Consider the following 16,024-nt stretch of genomic DNA (forward strand, 5'->3'; position numbering starts at 1 on the left):
TCCTCGATAATGCCGCAACAGCAGTCGAAGCAATGGCTGGCGAAGGTCAGCTAGTCGTCTATTATATGTGTGTGCAAGAGTATCATCCCAAGGCACGGTATCAACTCGGTACGATCTCCAAATTGTGCTGCAGTTTTAATAAAATTATCCACCGAATCAACCACGCCTAAATGCCATGATGTCCCGAGCAACTTTTTCGGCTTGTTGATTAGTTTAAGTCCTTTATGTGTGATAGAAAACTAGATGTTAAAATAGGCTCTTCTGTTCCGGGTCAGGTGTTCCACAAGGAAGCAATCTTGGGTTCTTCCATTTTTCTTCCAGATTCTGCCATTCTCCCTTTTCTTCAACGATGCAGTCGTCTATATGGGCGAAGACTACTCACACTATATGCAGACGTCATACAAATAAATGTTGTTGTCGATAAATCTTTGGATTGCATCAAGCTGCAGGAACTCTTAGATATCACTTCTCGTCTGGTGTTGAGCCAACCATATGACTTTGAGCGTGCTATACGTCAGAAGTATTCATCGAAAAAAGTGCCCGCTCAAACACAACTACGTTATCGGTGATGAATCGCTAAGTTTTCACAAAACATTACTTCCGTTCAATTATTTTTTTTCGGGATTATGACGGACGATGACGAAGAGCTCGAAAATGCCAAGCGTGGCAACCTCAATACGTTTCCAGTCTGGGTTTCGGTGTTCAATGCAAACTGTAACAGCTAAAATCCGAAGAGGAGGAACTAGGCTGAAGCTCAAACGGTTTTATCATGTTATTGATATTTAATTGGTATTGGGGATTCATTACCTCAGTAAGGAATTTTGAAGCTATTCTCTCCTGCTCACGTAGGAATTCTACCTTGTAAAAAAATGGTAGTCATCACAAATGCAAAAAATATTTAGATACACAATAACATCCAAAAATTAAACTTAAACTTGAAATTAACTAGTTCAAATAATCACTATATTCACTTCCTGTATTTTTATTTTTCCACAATCGGGTCTCCGATGGATGGCGATAGCCCTCGAGGTCGTGAACCAAATTTGCTATCAAGCGCTGAATCATGGAAACCAGTCAGACTTAGCAACGCAGATAGACTCAGGCAAAATGTCCTGGCATAGAGTTAAATGCACCTCAGGAGCAGTCCAAGTTTGAAAGCATTTACGTAAAACATACAATTCAAGGTCATTTCTGTCAAATTCATTGTAACAAATAATACACCACCCTGCGACTTATTTGTCGATCGAATTACTATGCATTTAATTCAAATATTAGTTATTTGCTTTGTTTTTACTCCGACATGCACATAATGTCTATCGAATGATTTAGATTTTCTTCTTTAGAATAAACAAGCTACAAATTAATTGAAACACCTTCGATTTCTGAATCGTGACTTACTGTTTTAGGGTGATAATCATTTTATGAGCTCTAGCAAGCCTTGTTAAATTCTATATTATTTTTTCTTGGATTTTGTGGGAGCGATAGAAGGGATTGTTTCATTTGTTGTTTGATCTGTATATTTGGTCATATGATTGTAAGTAGTTTTATCATCGGATAAATTACGCGTGCTTTTACAGAAATTCTTAAATACTGCTTTTCTTACACTTGTAAACGGGGAGGGTTTGCTTCTCAAAGCCCTCTGGAGTCCGGACTTGAAAACTTAGATTTTTCAAACTATCACAAAACTTTTTTAATAACTTCTGTAGATGATAATTTTCGACAATTTATCTAGACTGTTAGACTTGAATTGTGTCGTATTTTGTTGAGACGATTACACATAAAAAAGCGGTAAGGAGTCGCTAAGCTCCTCTCTAAATGGATTCAATCACTGGAAGTAATTATCAACTCGAATTCGATGTTGATCACACTTTTGCAAATGGCTTTTACAAACCTGATTGGCTCACATAAGTTGGAATTTAAATATTTCGCGGGGAAGTTTTACCTGGGACCGTAAATCTGTGAGTAGAGTATCACATCGACAACATTTCACTGCAGATCAGGATACTCGATGCATCCGCTACTGAACGTGTGCTACATATGTATGTTTGTCAACATGCGTAGTTCTACATCAACAGATGGCAGCACTCAGAGCTATTCTGCTTCAGAACATTAATTTCTTACGAACAAGTCCCTATTTATAAAAATGACTTCATCAACTCGGAATTTGTGGCTTTTTGTATTAATCTGTTAACTTCCGTGGCTTCTTCCTCATACCTTCGAACTCAAATTTTCTGTATCATTTATCTCACGGCAATAGAACACAATCATAACCAAAAATGGTTCCCTACATTCGTTGGCTTCCCTGCTAATATTCCCGTCTGCACACCTTCCACCATGCTTCTCCATACGCGCACTGGTCGTTAGCTCCGCGCAACCGCCGTCGATGCTGCTCTTGATCTTGGTGGCTCTGGTGAAGCTCGCGATGGAAGCCACGATTGCAGGCTGGGGAAGATGACGGGCTACGGGTCTCTTATCTGTCATGGGAGGAAGACAACAGAAATTCGGAACTCGATGACTAACTCGTTCGGACGCTTCAGATACGCTACTAACGAACAGAACATGACACTGTACAACTTGGGTTACCCATGATCGGGACCCGGTGGGGCGTTCCACTCCGTTCCCGTTTGTACCGATCACATCACCCGACCCGTGGCATTCAAAAACAAATAGATGAACGACGCAGAAACGGAAATCCGAAACATAAGAAGACAGCGGGAGGTTTTTTTACAAGGCATTCGAACATTGGTTCAAATCAATCGCGCACTTTGCGCACCACGAATCCGAACATAAACCTTCACCAGAAAGTTTCAAGTGACGATTAAGATTTTTCCGATTTTATCAAAATCTATAATAGTCAGTTGAAAAGAGAAACGCAACTTAGATAGCTACATAGTGTAAAACAGAGTTAGAAATCGAACTACACGATACGAGATTAGGCTACATATACACGAGAAATAAAACAAAGCTTTTGTTTCAGTTTTGTACAGGATCATGCTGAGATTTTCATATTTCTTCGACCATATTTTAGAGTATTTCGTGTTATGACCTTTTTCCTATCGAATAATATAATAATATATGTTTATTTTTTCGAAATTTGGAGTCATTATAATAAACAAACAGTTCCAAAACAACAGTAGAACAAAAACCCGGACGATTTACAATTGTAACTGAAAGCGCACAACAACAAATACAGCTGAATTTGGTTTTTCTTCCGGATCGATTCGGTTATTAGGTAACCAATAGACACTTTTAGTATGGGTATGTGTGTAAAGAAAGTGTAGAATGGCGAAGAAATTGTTTTCTTTTTCGAGTATCGATTCGGTTGATTTTTTTCTAAATGTAGATATTTAAAGATGTTATGAGTTTCTAGTAGGAATCGATTGTGGTTTGGTTGCTGTATTATTTGAAGATGGAGATGAAGTATTTACATGATGACGCATTTGCCCTTCTCCGCCCACGGGTTGTTCTTCTTGTCGGGCGCGTGGATTAGCGGGTCGTTCTTCTCGTTCTCCTCCACGTATTCTCGCATCCTACGTTTTGGGGGGAATAAACAAAGAAAATGAGCTATTAATGAAAAATAATTTGTTACGATTTCTCATGTAGGGGAAAATACCTATTCTTGGCAGTCTAAGACATTCGCCAAATTGAATGATAAAAATAATGAATAATTACACTAAAACACAGGTACAGTTTAACTGGTATACATTTGCATGCTCTTTCTTTGATGGTTGGTGTTCACTAAATATAACAGCTTTTACCACAAACTCAGTAAATTTAATATAAAGTAACAGGTTAACGTTTCTTCTGTTGGCATAGCAATTTCTATTATCAGCAATGAGTTTGCTCCCTTTAGCAACTAGACATGGAAGTAGAAAACTGGTAATGTATTGGTGACAAATGCTGGTTGTTTATATTCTCCAGTAGTAAAATTCATTCATATTAATCGGCCGCACGCTCATCTCGCTTCACTCAATTTTGGAACAAACTTTATTGTTTATCAAAACTGGTTTAAAGCAAAACATGAATTTTTAGCCTTGGCATCAATTTTATGTCATGTAGACAGATAGGCAAAAGCATGTAAACAGTTTGTAAAACTAATTTAACCCTTATGCGGCCAACAAAAAACAGACGTGAATGGCAGATAGGGCACCCGTGTACCCAGATATTGACCGTTTCATAACTTTTACCATTTTCAACCTATTTGAATAATGTTGGCCATTTTAGAGAAGGGAACTTGTATGCTTTTTGTTCGCTGCCAAGATTTACATGTTTTGTCTTTTGTAATGCCTTAGAGTCTTAGAGTCTTAGAGTTTTGTAATGCCAAAAGTCTATCAACCAGTTTCAAATAAACAACTTGCTCTTTGCGGTCATTACATGATATTTTTGGTTCATCAAAAAAAATCATGGTGGTTGTGTACAAGACACGACCGCTCGACATAACTACGAAAAACCAAATCTATTCACATAAGAATGAATTTTTGTCTGTCTGCCCTTATAGACTAGGAAACGGCATGAACATTTGTATGTAAAGGTTTTTGGAAACGATGAAGATTCTTATGATGGTATTAGACCCCTACTTATCTGGAAGGGGGACTCCCATACAAATGAAGTACAAATTTCTGCTTTAATCGAAAATTAATCTAAAAAATGGAATCCAAATTTGCGAATTTCGAATACTTAACCTTTCTTTTAAATAATGTAACAAATATATAATTAATCAGTTTTAGGTGAAATGAAGCTCGTCGGTTCTAATAGTATAGTATGTTAACAATATATTCCACCTCGTGAGTGATATATGTTGAATAATGGGCAGCACTGTCCTATCCAGCCGCTGGAGCTACCCCATTCTTACACTACGTTTCACAGTTGAATAATAGATAATACCCTAAAAGTAGGCAATTATTTGTGGTTGAAATGCGCTATGTAGGAACGGGGATGGTTATGATTTTTTTTGATGAGCTTGGAAAGTATTGAAGTTGCAAAAGGAAAACGGTCATGTCAGCCACATAAGGGTAAAAATACTACGATGTTGCTATCACTTTTGATATAATTCATGGTCTGCGTAAGAATCTGAATAGAAGCATTTGTATGTTAACACTTTTTTTTAAATAAATGCCATTGCCGGATTTTTTGTTCGTATTTTTCCTAAAATCAAATCACAAAGAATTGTGCGTGGTATGTTTTTAGCGTGTGTTTGATATGCTCACAAACACATTCTCCCGCTCTATTCCGAAGTGTGCTGCTGCCAAAGAAAACGAACAGTCTCGATTTTATTTAGTGAAACATAGAGCAAATATTGCATAAATTTGCTCTTTGTGGTGATAATCAAGTGGTGATAAAGTGTAAAAAGTAGTTTACGTACCTAATTTGTCGTGTCATACGCAATAAAGAGGAGAAACAGGCGATCCAAAAAAGTGAGTAACAGTTTGCTTTTCATGCGCTGCTTTCTTTGGCAATGCAATAAAGGCAAGGATTTCGCAGGTGCAAATTTGTTTCGGTGATTAACACATCAAATCTTGTTACTTCTACACAAACAACTTATTTAAATGAAAGCTTAGACTTGAAATTGTGTGATTGAATCAAAATTATGTTCATAAATAGTGTATGTTTGCTGGAAAACGCAAATATTGTTGAGGGTGCCAACAACTGTCGCACCCTGCCAAAGCCGTATTCTACCCTACGTTAGATTCACAACTGAACTACACAGTGAATTATGCCAAGAAGTATAATTGACTGTGGAAAATTTCGAAAACAAAACCAAAATAAATGTTCTAATCTATCAAACCACAGCGTGACTTTAAATTGAATTAAGAGTTTCCCTGATCAATTGATTTCCGTTAGAAACAGTTCCAACCTTTTGTACTACCCTTTTGCTTACGTCAACGTTTCATTTTTTTCATGGATATAAATCTAGGGTATGCTGAGTGTAGTAATAGTTTAGAATTTGAAGATAAAACTTGTTTGAATATACATTTGAAGGAATAGCACAGCTCAAGCCGATATGAATTATGCATTCTTCACTTATTTTTATCAAACAGCTATGAATAGTTTAATGCAATCAACGGTTTTTTCCTACCTACCATATGCAAAGCCAAACTTGTTATTTTCAACGCCCTACCAGACCAGCCACAGAATCAATTTAAATAGAAAGAAAATTTACAATCCAAATTTAAATTCAACCAAATACATCAGCAAACTGCTCGGCACTAGTTTATTTGAATTCAGAACGAGTCCAGCGAAAAATTGTTTTCCTCCATCAGTGAGTGATGTCTCCTAAATTTAAATAATATTTGAGGTGCAGGTTCCATTTCTCTAAGTCAAAGCATATCCTATATTCTGTTTGAGCTAAACAGACTTATTGCATAGGGGAATGGTTCCGCTTATGATCTCACTGAACATATATTCATCTCATCGCAAATCAAAGAAATATAGAAATATAACGTTCTCACTACTGAAAAAAAAATCACGAAAATAAGAAACAAATCAAATTCCTTTTCATTGCTTTGTTTTTGATGGGATGAACATGGGAACTATGAGATGAAGTGCTGAGCAGCTACCGTACATATTTTGATTTTTTTTACATTGACAGATTTGCTTCATATATAGAACATGTCTCAATTTGAATTATTTCGGCGTAATCATTAGTTGAAGACCCACCTTTTAATTTTTGGACAGATAAAATGATCAAAATTCTAAATGTTATCCCTTTCGAAAATTGAATTCGAATTAGACGAGAAAACGTGGATGAAGAACGAATTGAATTGTTGTACAATAAAATTCAGCGAACTCATCCCTTTTAATCGAAACAGAATGTTCCAAACAGTTTCAACCCGGCTCATGCTAGGAATTCAAAACATCTCTTGCGTCTCTCCATTTTCCTTGATGAGCCATGTATCTTCCTTTCTTCGCTCATACTGTGGACACCGAATAAAAAATTGATCACTTTCAAACGAACCGCCTGAATACAAATGACTCGCTCTAAGAATTGCCAAAAACAAAGACGAGCATGCTGCTGCTGATGGTTCTTGAGGAGGGTGTGTGGGTGAAAGAACTGCTTCCACAAAACTGCTCAAAACTTTGACTTTCCCCCGGAAGCGTTCAATCATTTTCCAAGCAGTTTTTTTTTTCTTCTATGGAGCGGCATAGTGCAATCTAACCGTCTCTGCTGTTCAATTGTATGAGGGCCCGTTCAAGCAAAATGAAACATAATTGATGTCGATTTCAATGGGACAAATTTAAAACAAAAGCATAAGAATTCGTGCTTTAAATTATTTCAGAGCATTTATTTTACTCAACTTGCTACGCTAAGAAAAGAATGAACGCTGTCATCCAGAAGAAAAAGTATATATACTGTGGTATGATAAAATTGTTATGATCAAACCGTAAAAAAAATCATATAATCATTCTGAAAACCCGATTTGTTTTGTAGATAAATTGTGTACGCATAAATTTGTTTCCGAAAATTGATCAATTTTTGGCGAGAAAAAGTTTATTAGCATAATGTTGTAAATCTGTTATCCATTCACTCTCGGAAAGGAAACCGCTATAGTGGTACACCGACTGAAACTTTTAATTGCGTCCGTTCAGCTTATTCCATTGTTCTTTTCGCATAGAAAAGTTGTTTTATTCGATCGATCTACTTTACTTATTTAGTGTATTTTTCACACAAATTTTGTCAGGATAGAAACAGTTTTTTCTTAAATTGAGATTTAAATCAAGTTAAGTAATTAATTACCTTGAAAATAGCTGGTAGGTAGGGTCAATGTCAAGAGGGGTACCTTGCAGGAAGTACCTTAAGGTCTGAGGGAAGCTCTCTCGCGGTAGAGCGCTATTTTCATACTAAAATGTCTATAACTCGGAATTGGGAACGAATTTCGCTTATCCCAACTGACAATCTCTTTGAAATTTATCAAGGAATGTTCCTACAAAATTACATGGACCTTCTATTTTCTATTTGAATTAAGCTCTAAATACTAAACAATTGTACAACCAAAATTTTCGCCTCTCAGTACCTCTCTCCGATGATTTGCGGCATAAAGGAACCGAATTTCGCAAAACCCAACTGACAAAAGTTTTTAAATTTTTCAACGATCATTTTGATGTAATAAAAAGTATATGTGACCGCATTGAATTTTGAAGGAAACTCTTTTTAATTCAACCAAGTTTCCCAAATTCCATACAAAAATTACCATTTCGGGAGAGTACTCAACACCATATTTTCTTGTGGCGCACGGCAGAAAAGGAGTGATGATAGCGATAGAAAGTCCGTCAACTTTGTATGTAGCGTGACACTAGAAAAAAGCGTAATACCATTTGTAAACACGGAGATACCAAATAAATAAATAGAAATCAAATGTAGGAATGGGACGAGATAAATATATAATTGATGGCAAATAAGACAAGAATTCCTCCAGGAATTCCCCCAAAAGTTCCTCCAGGAATTCCTCCGGAAGTTCCTCCAGGAATCCCTCCGGAAGTTCCTCCAGGAATTCCTCCGAAAGTTCCCCCAGGAACTCCTCCGAAAGTTCCCCTAGGAACTCCTCCGTAAGTTCCCCTAGGAACTCCTCCGAAAGTTCCCCCAAGAACTTCCAAAGAAATTCCTAGAGAAACTTCCGGAGGAACTTACAGAGGAACTTACGGAGGAATTCCCGGAGGATTTCCAGGAGGAACTTCTGGAGGAATTCCCGGAGGAACTTCTGCAGGAATTCCCGAAGGAACTTCTGCAGGAATTCTCAGAGGAACTCCGGAGGAATTCCCGGGGGAACTTCCGGAGGAATTCCTGGAGTAACTTCCGGAGGAATTCCCGGAGGAACTTCCGGAGGAATTCCCGGAGGAACTTCCGGAGGAATTCCCGGAGGAACTTCCGGAGGAATTCCCGGAGGAACTTCCGGAGGAATTCCGGAGGAACTTCCGGAGGAACTTCCGAGGAATTTCCGGAGGAATTTCCGGAGGAACTTCGGAGGAATTTCGGAGGAACTTCCGGAGGAATTCCGGAGGAACTTCCGGAGGAATTTCGGAGGAACTTCGGAGGAATTTCGGAGGAACTTCGGAGGAATTTCCGGAGGAACTTCGGAGGAATTTCCGGAGGAACTTCCGGAGGAATTTCCGGAGGAACTTCGGAGGAATTCCGGAGGAACTTCCGGAGGAATTCCCGGAGGAACTTCCGGAGGAATTCGGAGGAACTTCCGGAGGAATTCCCGGAGGAACTTCCGGAGGAATTCTGGAGGAACTTCCGGAGGAATTCGGAGGAACTTCGGAGGAATTCGGAGGAACTTCCGGAGGAATTCCCAGAGGAACTTCCGGAGGAATTCCCAGAGGAACTTCCGGAGGAACTTCCGGAGGAACTTCCGGAGGAATTCCCAGAGGAACTTCCGGAGGAATTCCCAGAGGAACTTCCGGAGGAACTTCCGGAGGAATTTCCGGAGGAATTCCCAGAGGAACTTCCGGAGGAACTTCCGGAGGAATTTCCGGAGGAATTCCCAGAGGAACTTCCGGAGGAACTTCCGGAGGAATTCCCGGAGGTAGTGAATTTCCGGAGGTATTCCCGGAGGAACTTCCGGAGGTATTCCCGGAGGAACTTCCGGAGTTATTCCCGGAGGTGGTGAATTTCCGGAGGAACCTCCAGGTGAATTCCCGGAGGAACTTCCGGATAAATTCCTGGAGGAACTTCCGGAGGAACTTTCGGAGGAGTTTCCGTATGAACTTTCAGAAGAATTCCCGGAGGAACTTTCGGAGGAATTCCCGGAGGAACTTTCGGAGGAATTCCTGGAGGAAATTCCGGAGGATTTCTCAGAGGAACTTTCGGAGAAATTCCCTCAGGAACTCACTGAGGAATTCCCGTAGGAACTTTCGGAGGAATTCCCGAAGAACTTCTGGAAGAATTCCGAGAAGATTTTCCAAAAAAAACTCCCGGAGGAACTACCCGAGAAATTGCCATAGGAACTTCCGGAGAATATTCCGAAGGAACTCCCGGAGGAATTTCCGGCGGAATTCCTGGAGGAACTTCCGAAGGAATTCCTGGAGGAGCTTCTTATTGACATTACATTCCCACACTGAGACAGAGCCGCATCTTAGTGTTCATTAAGCACTTTCACAGTTATTAACTGCGAGGTTTCCAAGCCAGGTTACCATTTTTGCATTTGTATATCATGAGGCTAGCACGATGATACTTGTATGCCCAGGGAAGTCGAGACAATTTCCGAAAAATGCCTAGACCGGCACAGGGAATCGAATCGCACCAAGCGCCAAAGAAAAATTACCCATCATCTTGCACAAATTTTCGTGTAGCTGATCCAATTGATCACAAATCGAATGGGAGATCCTACTATCCTATAACTTAGGATATCCTACAACAAATGTATGAAAAAATTGATATGAATTACTTTCAGTTTTCATTCTACGAACCAAATATCGAAAGTCTGTCAAAAAAGCGCTTAGTGTGGTTTCGCCTAGCCCCGACCAAATCATCTTCGTTTCTACGTTTATTGAGTAAAGGATTTTTCTGGGCCCCCGTCTCACCACGTGATATATATATTTTTTTTCATTTAAATTATGTTTATTATTTACTAGCACTGAAAGTGTCGACAATAAAGACAAAAAAAAAATTACTAGCAGATCGAACCCTGCGTTATCCAGGATCAACACCTTTGCTTTGTAAATTTCAAATATTGCAGCAACGCACTCTAGATCGATTTATGTAAAATAGTCTTGAATTTCTTCACAACTCAACAACTTTTTGCATAGGGCAAATGATCCAATAGTCGTGGGTGTTCCTATAGTTGCGGTAGTGTTGTTTTCACAAAATCTACGTATTTAACGCAGCAACCCATATAGTTCATCAAACTGTTGTCCTGTCATTAGATGAAATAACGGAAAACGATTTGGATTTCCCTTAAAACCGGTAAATTATCACTGAAATACATTATCTTTTTCTCGTCTTTGCTCCAATAGTTGCGGTAGTGTTCCCATAGTTGCGAGTCCCATATAAAAGCAATGGGATTCACAACTATAGGAACATGAATTAAAAAATATCGCAACTATTGGAACACTGCACCAATAATTGGAGGTATCATTTTAGGCAACAATAATTAGTGACTATTCGTTTGCATATTTGAGGTAGTTGAAATGAAGTATAGGCTTGGTGTAAACCAACAAATAGTGGGAGAACGTGCTTAGTTCCTCCACTATTGGGTCTTTTTCCCTATTATTGATTTTTGATCTATCCCCGTGAAAATTAATGTCTTTTTCTACATATAAACAAAGCCCACTCAAAAACGAATTGAACCGTGCATAAATCATAATAATCGGCTCATCCCTTCGTAAGTTATATTGCCTCAAAAGAAATGCTTACATGTTAAAATTTGAGACGCAAGTGAAAGACTAATACTCAGAAGACAAATTTGGGTTGACACCGCGGCTGGAGACATCGTGGAAGCCTTTTTTGATGCGGTAGACCATTTGATTCAAACTCCAGGACAATTTGGAGATCTTAAAACATATCATATGCCTGGATCTGTGACGTAAGAGAAAGACAAATAATCGAAGGAAATGATTGGGTTGATACCGCGGCTAGGGCACCATGGAAGCCTTGGTTGGTTCATTAGACCATTTGATTCAAACTCCAGGACAATTTGAAGATCTTACAACATCTCATATGCCTGTATTTGAGACGTTAGTGAACGACCAATACTCAGAAGACAAGTTATATTGCCTCAAAGGAGATGCAAACTTATTTTTATATACAAAAAAAAAAAAAGAAGAAGAAGAAAAGAAGAAAGATATAGAGCGTGAGAAAACAACAGAACTTCTCCTTTCCCCGATAACCATTACGTAATTAATGCAGGGGCATCGTAACCTTAAAAATGCTCTAATAAAATCGGAAAGCATACAATTATCATTAAACTGAGAATAAAGTACAACCCTTTATTCCAACGTTTCCGAACCTTTTCCGCATATCATACAAACATAAATAGAAATATCATTAAACAGCAAAGCTGATTGAGAAAACCTTTTGCATAAATCATTAAGAAAATTACACTCAAACTAGATACAATTAAAGAACATCACGATTAAGAATCCTCAGTCTGCACCACGCATTTATCTGTAATTAGCGCAATGAATATGAAAATTTGCCACGTATTGATTCAATCACACCATTACTAAAATTCAGTTTAATTGTTCGCATATTGAGTGATGTTAACAACATGACAAATAAGCTGCAAAAGTTCAAAAAGAACCTTGGAAACCCACGCCTTAAAAAGTTATCTCTCACCAGCTGGGACCATGCCTCCCTCCCTTTTGTCCGGGACTCTAATAACGCCCATGCTCACTTGGTGCGTAAAGGGTGAGCACCCAAGTTAGACTCACATGGTATGTTAGTGGTGAGCATCCAAGTATACCTTCAATCCCCTATTAAAAAAAAGGTTCAGGTATTTTATTTTGTGCAAGCTTATACCCACGCCTTTTTGAGGACATCCATTTTCAACATGTTTTTTTGTTTTACATCTGTACTTTAATTTTTACAACGCATAAATATGAAAGATAATGACATAAAGAAAAAAAATGTAGGTATATTATATAGATTTGTCTTTCACATTATGTTTAAATGAATCAAATGTTTAAGAGGCCGGGCTTACCCCCTCCTCCCGTGAACTGATTGAATTTATTTATTGATGGAAGCCCATATAGCCCATTTACAATGAGTTTCAAATATATTTTCCATTGAACTGCGCTCTCGATTTAACACAAAACATTAATAAATGAAGCGGAATACTGCCAGTTGTGATTTCATGGAAAATTGTCCTTTCTTTCTGCTTCAAAAATTAATTTGAATTTGATTGTTCGGGAAAAAACGGTTCTACATAGAACAAATGATTTCCGAAACCAAAACTAGTTCCGATGATTATTTGAATGAGATCATATCATCCGGCAGATGCGATTTTTCCCACTGGCAACTGCTTCACGTCACCGGAGTAACTGCACGCTCGACTGGACCTACGCAATCAATGTGGAATTTGGGGAAATTATTCACAGCTCACCGAATTGCGGGCGCCGAGCTTTCTTTTGTGCGGTTGGAATGTTTCCATGGGTGACAAAATTTGGAATTCATCACACATGTGGAAAATCTGCTCAGATTGGGAGATTTGAATCCCGAATGGTCAAGTCGATCTAACAACCAGTAACAAAGCTCATAATTCCGTGTTCAAAATCAAATGATCTGATCCTTGAATTCCATAATAAAACATCAACTTAATTGGGGTTGATACTTCTGCTTTAAATACCTCTAGATATTGTCATCGTAATTAATGATGAAGCCTTCGGTTGAAAGCCGAGAAAAACCATCCGGAGCACTTTTCCGTGAGCTCCAACAATTGCTAAAAGCATTGTCTCACTAACATGATCAATTAGTGGCTTTTGAAAACGTTGCACTTCCGGAGCTGGAAGTGACCTCCGGTCCCACGTCGAAAGCGCAAGTATGAGGGAGGCAACATTTTCAAGCAGCACAAAATTTCAGCCCCAATTAGCATCAAAGCTCGGACAGCACCCTTTGGGTACGGCAGCAGGATGGGAATCAGCTCAGTCACAGTGACGACAATGGTCCACGGCAACGGTGGTGACCCTTCCTGCATCCACCATTTGTATGGGGCAACTTTTTCGGACCGGAAGTCAACCGGTGTTGTGCACAATGATGATGAACAGACACGGCGCAAATGGAAGTCTCTGGGGCACACCAAATCCCATTTAGGGGCACCATTGCTGTGGCTCATACTACAACTCCGCATTCCAACGTTAACTGTAGTAGCTGTTGTTGTTTTTGTTTGGGGTTTAAGAGGAAGTTGTAACACAGCGCCAATCTCATGAAATTTCCTCGAATTTCAATCAATGTTTTCCGAAAACGACGGCGATTGACTGCAGCAAAATCTAATAGATCAAAGAAACTCCTGTTGGGAATAAGGAGGAATTTACTTTAGAAATTTAAAGTTATTTCCGGCAATAACGCCGGCCAGCAACCCAGGACCGAGGAGCGCAACGAGCTACGTGGGCGAACCAGTTGCCAAACGACTTGACGAGTGTTGGAGTCGTGGTTGGATGGAGGTGGTTATTGATTTGATGATATCCATTTAGATGTAAGCTAATGGGGACAAACAAATTTAGGCTTAAAAATTTCCTTTTCATGTTTTGTTTTTCTTGTATAGATATCAGCTAAACAAATATAAAACAACTCACATATTCAACTCACTTCATTCTCGAGTTGTACGAACATTCTTTGTTAAAAAAGTACCCCTAAAAGGTTACACACAATGTATGTTGCAGATAAAAGGTTTTTATTAGAAACATATTTTTAGCCACCTATTTGTTTAAACCTCCCCATGCTGGCGTTGGCATTTTCTATTACGGAAACCGTCCGGCAACGCTTTCTTTCCACAAACATGATGTAAAGCTTGAAGTTCTGTACGTTCATGTGTAAAAAGATTCAATATGCAAAACCCAGGAGTGAGAAACATCTTCCTGGCGACGGTGAGTGAGAAATATGCCGACAAAAAAACAGAACAAAACATAATTCTGCAGGAAGCGTATATTGCTTCCGTCTCCCTATACTCTGACTCTGCTGGGAACAAGCTTTTATGCAGGGCATCCATCCACATGATTAGTGCTTTGTTTCGCTGAAATGTTTGTTGCTGTGTTGTGCGAATGTGTAGAAAAAAAAAACTATTCTGATGTAGTCAACGGCAAATAATCCAATTTCATCGTCCCACTACTGTTCTACCCAGCTGGATGCTCCATTGTTGGTAGGTACATGGCGGCTAAACACATTGGTGTGGACAATTGCGTAACTGAAATGAATTTCATTAGAGATTACGCCACAAAGAAATTTTAATCCGATTATCCAATAAATTTTCCATGTTATTGATATCACCACCACCGATTGATTGACACCCAGCGAGTGCAATTATTGTCTTAATTTAGCAAAAAAAACTGAAATCGACTCTCGGGAACCGTTTAACATTGCCGAGATGCGACTTGAAGGTTCGTAACATCGTAACAATACACAAACTAAAGCCAGACACAACTGACGGAAACTCCACGGGTAGCAAGACTTTAAAATGACGAACAGGTCCATCTGTTTTGTATGCGCAAACACAGTTGTTTGAAATCGCACGATTGAATGGGGGTCGTGAACTACATCCGTCGCCAGATGGTGTGACATTCACTCTACATCGCTGAAAAAGGTGACAGACAGCGATTGGACTTTTCAATCGGACGGAGCCCGGCAAACGTGACACCTATTTGGACAGACAGGATGAGATCAAAGAAGTTTGACTGATACTGGTATGTAAATGAAGGGATGCCTGGAGAATATATACATTATGATGAAGGGGGATGAGCACTGACAAAGTTGTTTTCTCGTTAATGGTAAACAGTGAGCGATAGTTGACATAACAAATATGACTTTAGGTCGACCACAAGGTACAAAAGGTGTAGAATATTGTGGAACGTTTTTCCAATATTTTATTTTGGTGGCTTTTGACCGTAACGTTTGTTTATCACCGTGGCTTAGAATTCTTTTTTATTGCAGGAGTAGTACTACAGCATATTCCATCAGTTCAGTTGCTGTCGTCGTCGTCGGGTGCAGAGGGAATAATTTTGCTCTGTACAGCATTTGTTGGTCCATAACCAACAATAGCAAGCAATCGCGCGCTTGTGCTTATCTTTGTTTATCGATCGTGTTTCTGCTGCTGAAGAACCAACAAACCATGGAAATGGGTGACGAAGTTTTTGTTAATAAGTAAAGTTCAGTTTCCCAGTCGGTACTCCACGGCCATCATGGGCTGAAATCGCCGGTTTCTTGAAGCAATTCAATACAGATTTATTACTGATGGACACGGCGGTGTACAAAACGTCACACGATCGTTCGCTGTATCTACATTAAATTCGTTTCCCGCGATGCAATGGAGGAATCTATGAAGAAAAACATGGATCCGAGGATGTTTGTTAACTCGAGTGTCGCAAGAAGAAATATGCC

The 16,024-nt window shown here is 39.2% G+C and overlaps 1 protein-coding gene across 1 annotated transcript in view; it reads right to left on the reverse strand.

Annotated features, from left to right (window-relative positions):
• Positions 1-1,232: 1,232 nt before the first annotated feature.
• Positions 1,233-16,024, reverse strand: part of LOC134212679 (guanine nucleotide-binding protein subunit gamma-e) — a 128,400-nt gene continuing 113,608 nt past the window's right edge. Inside the window, exon 3 of the mRNA XM_062690733.1 lies at positions 1,233-3,530. Within this exon, the coding sequence (XP_062546717.1) occupies positions 3,425-3,530 (106 nt within the window). The 3' untranslated portion in view covers positions 1,233-3,424. The remainder of the gene's footprint in view (positions 3,531-16,024) is intronic.

The sequence above is a fragment of the Armigeres subalbatus genome, chromosome 2, assembly GCF_024139115.2.
Source record: "Armigeres subalbatus isolate Guangzhou_Male chromosome 2, GZ_Asu_2, whole genome shotgun sequence".
NCBI lineage: Eukaryota > Metazoa > Arthropoda > Insecta > Diptera > Culicidae > Armigeres > Armigeres subalbatus.